General features: G+C 46.6%; 1 protein-coding gene across 6 annotated transcripts in view; it reads right to left on the reverse strand.

Annotated features, from left to right (window-relative positions):
- TNIK (TRAF2 and NCK interacting kinase) overlaps nucleotides 1-12759 on the reverse strand; it is a 145980-nt gene that overhangs the window by 43043 nt on the left and 90178 nt on the right. For all 6 annotated transcript variants that reach the window (XM_085069042.1, XM_085069040.1, XM_085069044.1 and 3 more), the window contains exons 7-12: nucleotides 11877-12007; nucleotides 8442-8496; nucleotides 7603-7681; nucleotides 3470-3645; nucleotides 1831-1897; nucleotides 806-1010 (exon numbers count right to left, since the gene is read on the reverse strand). In XM_085069042.1, coding sequence (XP_084925168.1) covers nucleotides 806-1010; nucleotides 1831-1897; nucleotides 3470-3645; nucleotides 7603-7681; nucleotides 8442-8496; nucleotides 11877-12007 — 713 coding nt within the window. The remainder of the gene's footprint in view (nucleotides 1-805; nucleotides 1011-1830; nucleotides 1898-3469; nucleotides 3646-7602; nucleotides 7682-8441; nucleotides 8497-11876; nucleotides 12008-12759) is intronic.

Raw genomic sequence — 12759 nt, forward strand, 5'->3', positions numbered from 1 at the left:
TTTTTGGATGAACAAATTCAATACAAGAACCAGGAGCTAATGCAAAATGTGAACACTTCCTCTAGAGCACTTGGCCAGGCTGAGCAGCTCAGGGACAGCCAAAGTCACACGGTCAAATCCTGCAGCTGGATTTTAAATGGGGTGGATAATTTTATGACCGATTGCATTTGTGGCTGGTATGTTAAGACAAGGGTAATGAAATCTTATCCTTCGGGGCACATATGGATCATTGCACAAGTCAGGCAGGCATCTGCCCCTCCCCTGCAAGAGAAATTGTAATTGGCAGGGACTGTAAGGACTGAAGCTGAAATTAGGGATTTAAATGGGACACAAATGGCACGTAGATCTGGAGACAGGGCAAATGGAGCTTTTCAGCTTCTTCTCAACTGTAACAGCCCACAGGAGCAAATAATGATAATGAACTTGACAGATGCTGGACCAGTAAAATTTGCTCACCTCGACTGAATACAGCTGTCACCCCAATCATGGGGTAACTCTGCTCAGTAGTTCCAGGGACCCCTTTAAGTTTGGTATTCCAGGGGTTTATTTATAGCAAACCAGTTCTATTACCTTCACAAAAGGTGGCAACACTTGCTATAATGAGGAGAGTGCCTGGAGGTGACTACAACAAAAGGATGAGCGGAGGGGCTTGACCAGTGTGACAAAATGTTTGGTGTTACTGACCAGAGAGGTCAGGATGTGACCTTAAACCAGGCTGGGAACAGCCACTATGACCAGAAACCCCAATTTTTGGGCTCCAAAGTGGGATTCCAAAACTAACCACGGCTCAGCCCTGGCCAGTTACCTCCTCCAGCCTTCGCCTCTGCTCCTTCTGCTCCTCGATCCGCTTCTGCCGCTCGGCCAGCAACTGCCGCTTGTGCTCCTCGTTCTCGCGCTGCTGCTGCTCCAGCTGCTGCCGGCGCAGAGCCTCCGAGCGCTCCTTGTTGGCCAGCTGCAGCCGCAGGAAATCCCGCCGCAGCGTCGACTCCCCGGGCAGGTTCAGGATGGAGCTGCACACAGGACAAGCATCAGAAAAAAATCCCCTCTGTGCGTCCTCGAACCTCTTGCCCTGTGGGATTTTCCATCATGGTCCCTCTCCCCTCCATCCCAACAGCATCCCAACACCTGACAGAGCTTGGGCAGCACTGGATGGAGGGATGGAGGTCCTGCAAGTGCCAGGGCAGGGTGGCAGAGCTCTGCTCATGGCTCACCAGTCATTTACTCACTGTAAATGGAAAGGTTTCCTTTACATTAAGTCTCTAACCAAAGCCTCTGGTGCTGCAGTGGCTGGCACACACTATATTTAGCTGTGCACAAAGCACATTTAGTATGAATCATTGCCAGCTATTAAAATACTACATTATCTCAGTGAAATAATGGAATAACCTGATACTAATTACAACGGCTATGAAAAATGTCACCAAAGAAAGTTCCAGCCCCATGGTGCTTGCAGCAGCACTGGGGAGGTTTCATGGTGGAAAGTTACATGGAAACAGGGATGTAAGGAACCACATTTTAAGGAGTTTTTTTAATTTCACCTCACATTTTTCCACATCTCAATATCCACATTCCCATGACAGCACCATGCTGTGCTGAAGATCCCACAGGCAATGGGGTTTTCTTCCCCAGCTTTTGGTTAAGGTGATCCAGAGCATCAGTTTATACCCACGCACCACCCGGCAGCAAGAATATCCTGTGCTCTGCCAGGGAACAGGACTCAGTGCTCAGACTGTCCTTTTTCCATTTCCAGTTCATATGAGCCCATAATCCAAGCTGATTTTATACAGAGCTGAAGGGATGTAAGGGCACAAATGAAATGCTGATTCTTACCTCGGCTCTCCAGAGTCATTTTCCTCTTCCTCCTCCTCACTTCCACTGTACTCGTACTCTGTCTCATCTAGGAACAGAATTACTCATCAGTGCCCTTTGCTGGACTCATTTGTTTTTCCAGTGGCTGAAAACCCTAGAGCTCTGAAGGCAGAACAGCCAATTCTCTTTACCTTGCATGACCAAGAAAAAGCAGCATTACTGCTCTGCATTTTTGGGTTTTATGGGGGCCACCAGGACAGGGAAGCACCAGCACAGTGGGCAACAGTCCTGACAATGACAGCCCCTTGATGTAAAGATTGGGGTGTTCATGAAATAAGAATTTATCCCTGTATGACAACGAGTGACACCCTTGCTCAGGAGGGCTCTGCAAAGGAAGAAGGACCACAAGCTATTGGAGCCACAGTCAATGGAAGGTGGGATTTAACCATGGCTCTGAAGGCACCAGCTCCTCTTTCCCTAAACATATTCTCTTCCTATGCAAATCCATGTAATTTCCAGGCAATGAAGATATCTACATAAAAGCTCACTGCAATGTTGTGTTACATACTGCAATTTCTGTTGGGATATCATCTTTATCGGATGAAGGGAATTACAGTCAAAGAAAGGCTCACATTTATCCAATTACTCTCCATCTCTAGGGTCCAACCTTCATTTGCCAGACTAAACACATTTAATACTTCACTGGGATCCCATTTTATTGTTTTGATTGTAGTGAAATCTATTACAAGGGGCTGGAAGGTACGCATGAAAAATTAATGCCGCTACCAATGAGAAGAGAAATAGCAATGTATTAATTTGCTGGAGTCTACAAATGAGCTTTCAAATTAAAATTCAGTTCACAAGCAGCTGAATACTTTAACAAGTTTCTTCTGCTATCTGATCTTTCTTGCAGAGGACTTTGATAGGGCCTGGAGAGTTCACTGAAAACATTCAGTTTAATAGGTTATTCCTAGTCAGCGGAATTGCTTTGGGGCAAGGGTCTTATCTTGATGTTCGTTTGCACAGCTCTGCTCATCGCTGGTGCTGCAGGGATGTCACGTAGATCAACACACTTGGCATGAAATACATGAGCTGGGGAAAATTCAGCTTAGCAGCTTCACCCTCCCACATGCCAGCACGGATCTATGCAAACGTAAATTTTATACACATGCTTTAATGAATCAAAGCTTAGATGTTCCATGTGGAAATTACCACCTGGGCTAAAAAAAGACATCATTTTTCATTAGGAAAAAAAATAATATTGAAAAACACCCATTAACTGTAATGACAGTCACCTGTCTGCTTTGCATGAACACCCGTTGGTTAGTTATGGGTATTTATTTTCATGTCAATGACTGAGGGGAATCAAATCAAACAAAACTAACTGACCCCAAAACCACAGGAAGCGTGGTCACACAGAGGATCACATGTACTGAACTCAATGAGATTGCAAACAAATTCAGCAATCTGAGTGAGGGAACTGGTACTGAGAACATGAGCAACCCAGTCCTCTCTGCCTTTTACCCCAGTTACACCTACATGGATGTGCCTACATGGTCTGCACTAGGGATTTGGGGATCTCTGCCATTTCCACACGGCAGAGATCAAGGATTGCTCAGAGTGCTGCTTCTCCACTAACCCTCCTGTCTCCTCCACTGACCTTTCTCTCCTCGCTTCTTCTTAGTCCTGTCGATGTGGTCCTTGAGCTGGATGCGGACCTGCCTCTCGTTGGGCTGGTCTCGGATGAAGGGATGCTTCATCAGCTGCTCCGTGGTTGGTCTCTGGCTGTGGTTCTTCACTAGGCAGCTCTCAATGAAGGACTGGAACTTTTTAGACCTGGAGGTAAAGAAACAACAGGTAAATGTATCGATTCTCACGTTAGAAAGTGAAAAAACTTGTGGGTATTGGAGAAGATTTTGTTCAGTTCTTGCTCGTCATCCCAGAAAGCTGGGAACCATCAGTATGATCAGAGAATCACCAAAGCCAGATGTCACCAATGGCAACTGAGAAAAAGCAAGGGACTGTTCCTCCTCCCTTCCCTCTGAACCTGTGGAACTGCAGGTAGAAATGAGATACAACACACACAGATAAAAACACAATGCCTGAGTGGATTGTTTCTCATATTTTATAGCACCCTGGGCTGTGTTTCAGGAGATGAATCTTTCTGAAGATGAGTGGGACAAGCTAGGGTAATTTTTTGTTTTAGATTTAAGTCCCAGCATTGCATGGCCTGGTAAAGCTCCAGGTGATGCTGCTGCCTGCAGCCCTTCCCTGCTCTCTCAGCAGCATCACAACCCACCAGGTCTGGGGCACCACCTCATCCTGGACCCTCTGATCCAAGTGACTGGAACATGCTCTTTTGGGCAGAGATGGGAACACAGCCCTGTCCTCCTCGCAGCCTCCCTGCCCACAAAGTTACATTCAATCTCAGCTAAAACAGTTTCAGCCAAATCTTTATTAAACAAATTTGTCTTAGTCTCAAGTGCTGCATATCCAAAGTTTTCCTGGAACTAATTTCACCACATTATAAACCCAAGAGAACGGGGATTTACAAGAAAGGAAGATGTTGACAGGCTACTGTAAGTCTATGTTGCTTTAGCAAATAAGAAAATGAATATAAATTAATGTCAGAAGCCAACAGATACTACAGAATTGCATTAGAAGTAAAACAATAAGCTTTCAGGGATTTTACTTTTAAGCTGTCAGACTAAAAGTGATTTATCTTTTAAGTGCTAATCCATACAAATTGAGATGCAAAAATAAAATATGCTCCTGGATCCAATTAAATCTTTCCTCCAGCTCTGCTAATGAGCAAATCTGCCTTCCCCACCTCGCCTTGAGAAACGCAGTGTCTCAGTGTACCCAGAAGGGACAATCAATATGATGCTCAAAAAAATATCCACTTCTAAAATATGATTCTCCCTTGTTGGTGTGAAGCTGCAGAGACTCCAGTCCTGGTCCACAGCATGTGCAAATACTCTACAGGTGAAGCAGCAAAAAGTTATCCTCCTGGAGGTGATGGCATGGGGGTCCCAGTGCCCTGTGATGCCCTAAGACAGCTTTGCATCCCTGAGCTGGCTGAGCACTAGGGACATGGATTTCCTGCCCATTTTCCAGCTCAGGCTATTGGACTCCCCAAAACCTTCCTCTCTAAACAATCCAGCCTGTCCAGTGGCCCAGTTCAGCCCTCACTGGAGCAGAAGACCAGGGCTTTGTCCCTGGCTCTGATCCAGGAGCACATCACCACACATTTCATCCCCTGCCCAGCCCCAGGGCAGCCCACCTTCCTGAAAAACACACTCCTCCAGCTCCTGGGGTTTGTAAAGCTTAAATCAATGTTTGCAAAGTCTTTTCAGCTGCTTGGATGAAAAGTGGTATCACAGTGCAAATATCACCTCATTAACAAAGAGGTTTCATGTCTTTTACAAGGAAGGGCTAGAAAAGATTTATCACTGAAATTTGAGTTCATTTTACTTGCGAAAGACGGGAAGAAGAAAATAAAGCTTCATTGCTGGCTGGCTTTAATTGGGAAAGAAAATGCTACACCAAAGACTGAAATTTCATAGGAACACAGCACTATTTTAAAAGCACTATTTTAAATTTTGAGGATTTAGCAAGCAACAAAATTATTTCCCTCCCTGCAGTTTTTAATTCAGGGCAGGCTCCCATGCCAGTGTTCCCTCCTGGCTTTCCTGACTTCTCTCAGAAGTGCTGGAGTCCCTTCACTATTTTTACATGTAATGAGAAAGATGGTCTGCCCATTTGGTGTACTTTTATTTTTGTGTTGCTGTGCATAAAAGCAAAGACAAACTCAAGGTTCAAGCTGAGCCTTTCTCCATTTTGCTTTGCTCTTGTGACCTGTGCTTGAGAAAGCCACTGACTGCCAAGGAGCCACCCTAAAAGCCTGGCCAAACATCTCCACTCTTCCTGGGATGGACTTGCAGAATTCCAGGACCCATCCTGGCAAGGCCCAAAACCTCCAGCTGAGAAATGAGCCAAGAACAGCAAATCTGCCCAGTGCCACTTTGGAAATGCTGCAAAAATTTGCTTTCAAGGAGTTGGTGGAGCTTTGTGTGGATGATTTGGAGCTTCCCATGCAATGAAAGCTTGGAAGATGGATATAGGTCTGAGCTACCTGAGGTACATGTGTCCCACCTCTGCTGGACACCAGGCATCTCTGCTTGCTCATGGAAGGGCAGCAGAGACCACATGAGTACCAAGCTGCCCCTTGGAGCTGGAGTTTTATTACAAAGCAACTTCCCAGGAGATCCTTCCCTCCAAGCACCCAGGATGCCACCCCTGGCACGGGCAGAGCACAGCTCTGGACAGACCAACTGACCCCAAGTAGACACCACAGGGTGTGCAAACCTGGAACAGCTGCCAGATGTGTGTGGAGAAGGTGGTGCCCAGAACAGCCCACCTTGCACTGAGCACATCCTGCTCAGGGCAGGGACTAAACCACAAATTCCTGCTCCCTTTTTACCTTAAGGACACAGGGAAATATCCCGCTGAAAACCTGCTTTCATCAGCTCCCCTCTGCCTGGAGGCTGAGGGAGTCTTTGCTGAATAAACAGCACTTCTGTATGAAAAATAAACTCTCAAGTCTCACAATCCTTTTTGTGCTGTAGGAGTGGGGATAACAAAGGAGCAGACTGGTGATCTGGCAGAAAACAAGCACCTACACTATTTTCTCAGCTGACTAATGGTATCCTCAAAAGGTCGTGCAAAGAGAGTGAGAATATCTGACACCCTCTGCAGAGCCAGCTGGGAATGGTCTCTCTCCTGGTTTGGTACTGGAGCAGCTGATGATCAGGCTGACAAAACTGAGATGCCTCCTGCCAAAGCCTGGCTGAGCTTTTAGGATCGTCCTAAAAGCCTTTATCTGCATCTGAAGCAGAGCAAACCCCTCTTGCTTCTCTGCCAGCAACAGAATACCTGCTGCTGTGGCACCAAGTGTTTTCAATACCTACCACGGGCTCTTCTCCTTTTTTCTGGTGTGCAATCAATAAGATAATAAGCAAAATTTAAAGGATTAAGGGAAAACTTACCTCTCTGAGCCCAGCCTATCTGGGAACAAGCTAAGCTGCCTCTCTAACATGTGGCAGACCTTTCCTGACTAAACCACTGCTGAACCTGGGGCAGGAAAACAGCAAAAACCAAAGACAAGTGTTTTTAAGGACTTCACTTCCATCAATACAGAACATACAGTAACAAAACAACATCTGCTGGGCTTCAGTAATATTTTTCCTGCGGGTTTTTATTGGCATGCCTCACTTTCTTTCCTTTTTTTTTTTTTCCAAAACAGTGATGTATCTTTTCCTGCAAAATTTTTAAATAAAGCCCAAACTAAGTACAAATCTCTGTGTTCCTGGGCCTTCAAGATAAACCATCCTTTTTTTGGGTTTTTTTTTTTTTTTGGCCTGGATACATGTTTCCACTTCAAAACGGAACCTGACTGGAACAAAACTAGAGCCAAGCAAAGTGTCACCAGACTTCAGACTGCACAAACTGCCCTGGAAAACCCTGCTCTGCACTGTGAAATGGCAGTGGGAGTGTATTTCTCTCTCTGCATACCAAGGAAGCCCTCCATCCCACACTGGATCCTTCAGACCAAATTTCCTCTCCACAGAAAATCAAGACCCAAACCTGCACTCACCAGAGTGATGCTGGAGACCATCACTGACCCCTAAAACTACATAAATATCAACACCAAGTCCCCAGTGTGCTCAGCTGCAGAAACAGATTGCTCCAGAAACATTTTAACAGTCCCTAAAGATGGAGAAAGAAACTCACCACTTCTTTGATTTCAACCTCGGGGCCGGGTTGCGGGGGATGAGGAAGAGGGCTCTCATGGGATGCATGTCACACAGAGCTGCAATTTGTAAGAAGAGGCATTAAACATGGCACGGGCATCCAACAGGGGAGATCTGAGTTTCCTCTGAGGCTGCCAGGCCCTCATGGCAGGATGACAGCAGCAACAACCTCCCCAGACCTGGAGCTCAGGTGAGGGCTGATGTCCCCATCCAAGGGGTGTGAGTGTCCCCAGCACTGCCAGGGTCACCACAGGAGCTGGCTGGGGACAGCTCTGCTCCTGCAGCTCCAGGTACTCAGCACCCTCCAGATGCTGACAGGAGTGGGCTGGAGTGTGGGACAGCCACACCACGTGCCACAATGCTCTGCTTTTATTTACTTGCATTTTCCAGCAAGGACAGTCCCAGGATAACGCTGAAAACCATGGCAGTATGACTTGTGCAGGTGCACCAGGTGAACCAAGCGTGTCACTGCCACTGTCACCAGCAGTGTCACACAGCTGTGAGGTGTTCCACCTGCCTCCAGTCCTCCACCCCTTCTTCATCTGCATTTTATTTGAGCAAACTGTGTCCCAGAGTGCTCAAGGATGGATCAGGGTCACACAGGTCTGCCCTTGCTCACTGCCCACCATGTCCTCTGGGCCATGCTGCTCTGGCAGCTTTGTCCCCATGGATGCTGTGAGCCCCACCTCAGCAAGCCCAGGCAGTTTGGGAAAGCCTTGGGGAGGTGTTTCTTGCCCAGAGCCAAGCTCTGGCTGGTGCTCAGCAAACCCCAGCATGTTACAACCCAGAGATAAATAACAGAGCAATGACTGTACTTACGGGGAGCACCTTCTGCCATCTCGATGGCTGTTATCCCCAGAGACCACAAGTCACTCTGTGGAAGAAAGCAGAGGGACATTGCCAGTGCAAGGAGAAATCAAATGGACACTTTTATTTACCCTGCTCCCAAGCCCTGCTCTGCCCACATGGTTGGCTGAGTCTCCTGAAGCATCACAGCAGAGACAACACACCTATTTGGGAAACTTTGATTTCATATCTGTATCACTCTTCCTTCCATCTTCTCCCTTGCAAACAGGGACTGTGATTCCTGAGTCCCCAGTCCCTGCCAGACAGCAGCACTGAGCTCCCCTCCAGTGCCTCCTCCCCACCCCAGCACCACTAATGAGCACCTCTAGCCCTGGTAACGAGTCCCAGGGGATGGATTGGCTCTCCTGGCAGTGCAGGAGGCAGAGACTGTACATGCCCAGTGAGAGAAAATGAGCACCTTCCCCAGTGACACTGCCACAGGTTGGGCTTTTTGGCTAATTCATTATTTTGGACACCACGTATACAGCTGCTAAAGATTCAAAACCCATCTGCTGTACTGGGAACATGACCAGTGTTGGTGCTTTCATCTAAAGATGGAAGGGATGGACTCTGCCTTCCACCTTTTCCTCTTGCACATCCAGCTCTCCCTAGCCCTGCTCTCTGCCGTGTCCCTGCAGTCCCACTTCACCTTTCTCCTCTCCTGTTCAAGAGCTGCCCTTTCTAAACTGCCTCAAGCCTCTAAAGCTACCATTTAGTGAGTAAATCCCAGAAAGGTTGTTTTTCCCAGTACAGAGTCCCAAAGGCCCAGCCAGAGCTAGAGAGAGCCTCTAGGAACCACAAGCACCTTTTCACATACACCCTCCAGGAAGAACAACTTGGATTTTAAATTTCAAGGTGCTTTTTCTCGTTTTTAGCTCAAGTCCTCCCTTAACAAATGCCATCCTTGCTACACATCTTTGTACCTGTTTAAAAATTCTCTCTCAAATCTCATTTTCAGCCCTTTTGCAGCACAGTCTCATCCATTCTTTGTTTCTGGTCATCTGGGATTTCTGCTGCATACTTAATTATCACAGTCTTTCCACATGATTCAGCACACATGACCCCTTCCCTCTGGGTTGCCACTGAACTCCTTCCAAATTCCTAATGTGCCTTTCCATATTGAGGTGCCCAGTATTATATGCAAGATGCCAAGTGATCTTAAAGCTGGAGGAATACAGAAAGGGATTATCACCTCTCTAAGTCTCCCAGAGAAAGCAGAAAACTCAGCGGGAAGCACACAGTTTATAATGATCTGGAATTCAGGATTTTTTTTTGTGTGGCTTTTATTTTTAAGACTGAAAAGCCTTTCAGTCCATCCAGCAAAGGGATGCTGTGCTAATGTATTTGCATTGCCTTGACTTGGGAAGGGAAGGAGGCTTCCTTCTCCCCCTCCTTTTGATTCTAAGCTTATTGACAAGATATCTCTAAAGGGAAAAAGCTGGGGAAAAAACCAACAAATAATCTCAGCAATGGGGGGTTTCTATTTGTTCTTTTTTAAAGTGGTTTATTTATGTGGGGAGGTATTTACTGTCTCCTTCCATAGATTACACAAGCATCTCTTTCTGGCTAAGAAAACAGTGAGATCAGAGGCTTTTTGTCCAACAGATTAAGCCTGTGAGGATTCCTTTTCTCACCCTATAAATCTCATCTTTTGTATTCGGTGTTTTAAGCCGGTCGGCTAAACCTGAGAGCATCTGATTTGCATCCCTTTTAAAAGAAATAATTATCATTTACATCCTCCCCACCCTACTTCAAAGCCAGAGCATCAGGTGCGGGGATGTGGTCCGGGGTGCAGACTAATGTCCGGCAGCTCCCACATCACCAGGAGCTCTGAAAACACCCTGCAAGGATAGTGTCAGCAGCAATCAGCCTCCTGTTCCACACCCCCAGCCACGGGAAAATGGCCAGTGCCAACTTCAGAGAGGCAAGCGCTCAGCTCGCTGCGAGCATCTGATCCTCGGGGACAATAGAGGGATTCTGGTCCTGGAGCTTGTGCATCAGTCCACGGCATATTAAGTGCCCCAGTTATTCTGGCAAGAGGAAAATCCTCGGGGATTTCAGAGGGTAGAAAGTAGCCTATGCAGATATCAGTCCTTTTTGAAAAATAATAATAAAAAGCTGTGATTAATGGGAGCATTGCACAGGCAGCTGTCAGTGGAGAAGTGGTGAGAGCAGCCCTGTCATGAAGCACTGTTCTCAGCAGAGCTGAGGAAATGCCTGTTGTAATTGGTTAATCAAAGAGTAATACGTAATTGGAGATTAAACTATTTCTACATGTCCTCATCATTAACAATTTCCATAACCCAGAGTCTGAACTCGGACTGGTGAGCAGCTCTCTGGAAAACCATCAGTTCAAAAGTTGACTGATGCACTTAAATGGCTGCAATACCAAAGCATCGTTTGGATACTTTAAAATCATTCATTTCTCAAAAATTTCTCTGAATCATCAGTAATTGCAGCCCAAATTGTACCATGATGGTGGGCTGTCGCTCTGCTACATTGGAGTGTTCTACTTTTAGAAAGCAACTCACACCACAGGGTCTCAAAGTCCTTTTTAAAAATCACCTTGTGAAGTGACCTCTCAGCATGCACACAAACAGAGGTACAGTGAGATTCACATATGACTGAGCTTCCCCCTCAGAGTCCATGTGTCAGTGTCCTGCCCTCCTCTCTGGACACACTCAGTGGACCTTAGGAGGTTTGGAGCTAGAAATTCAAGTTCTGGACAGTTCAAAAAACCAAGGGACAAAAAACCAAGGGATATTTCTATAGATGTGTGTCCAAAAACTTGCAGTAAGGCAGAAAACAGGATAAACTATATTAAGCTCTCCCTGCTTTAAACATCAGACCTTACTGTAGTTTGAATGGGCAGGTGGGACTCTTAACCATCCTGTGGATCTGCTGCATGGCACAGGGCTCTGTGCCACATTATAACTCAGCAGTGATGTTGTGCTGCCACCGATCCAAAAATAAACTTCAAACAGGCTGGAGAGACATGTGGAAAGTAGGTCAGCCCCCTAAACGTCTGACTGTGTGGCAGCCTTCACATCTCCCTGCGAATATCAGCCTGCAGGCCAGAGGATGTGATTTTACCCTTTCTAAACCTGACCTGACTCCTCTCCAGAGTAAATAGAGCAAATACAGCATGTTTGACTGGAGTTTTTAAACACACAGCACCAAAAAGGAGGGTAGCAGGTAGGAAGCCTGAGTCTGACACCTTTCTCAGCATGGGGAAAGACTCCTCACAGTAAATTTGGATACATGAACAAAGATTCAGGTTGGACTTGAACTGGCATCCCAAAATCCCACAGCCAGAAAGCAGGACGAGCCTGCGCTGCCTGCCAATGGGTTTTTCAAGGCTGCAAGGATATTCTGAATTCCTGAGTGAGAAGATGCTCGTTTGGGTACCTTGAAGTCGTAAGTGGCATCGGGATTTTCATCGCAGGCGATGACCTCGGGGGCCATCCAGTAAGGCGTTCCAATGAAGGTGTTTCTCCTGCCCACCGTCCTGTCCAGCTGGGCACTGACACCAAAATCCACTGCAGAACAGGGAGACAACAGGGTATTGTAGGGTCAGAGACAAACCTGAGCAACACTCCGCTGCTGAGTGTAAAACATTGCGTTCATTCAGAACAACTCTGCGCGGCCAGCGAAGAAAGACGTGGCTGAAGACATTCCTGTTTGATCTCTGCTGGGATCAACAGAGGTCAATCAAGGACAAACCTGATCATCTGATGTCCAGGTTTTGTATGAAACCCTGTGCATTTTCCTCCTTGCCAGGAGGCAATGAAAAGAAATCACAGCTCCTCATACTAATGAGAAACAGGGTTAGCAACATGAATAAGCAGCAGCCTTTGTTCTACGCTTGCTCATTTGAATTAAAGCCTGCCAAATACTGGTGGAAGCCTCATTTTTCTACCTAAATTCTTGCTGCAAATGGCAGAAATGCGAAAGACTCAAGGAACTAAGGGCCAAAGACAAAGGCCCATGGGAAATGTCAAACAGAGAGCTGCAAAATGAAGCAAAAAATGATGAAATCAAACCAAGGAGAGAATGCTCTATGGTCCGCTAACTGCACTTTGCGCAACACAAAGGCTGGAGATTTGCCCTGGAGAATTTCCCCTTGGAGGAGGATCTTCACCAGCATAAAGCCAAACGAGCTGGTGGTGCCATCTGTTAAGCCAGGGTTTCATTCTGCTGTAGATGGAGAGAGGAGGCATGGGAAAACCAGGCTTGCACCACATATGACCATTGCAAGGGATCTTCTATCAGCAGGGTAAATTAAAACATG

This window comes from Lichenostomus cassidix, chromosome 9 (assembly GCF_008360975.1).
Source record: "Lichenostomus cassidix isolate B80296 chromosome 9, HeHo_3.0, whole genome shotgun sequence".
Taxonomy (NCBI): Eukaryota; Metazoa; Chordata; class Aves; order Passeriformes; family Meliphagidae; genus Lichenostomus; species Lichenostomus cassidix.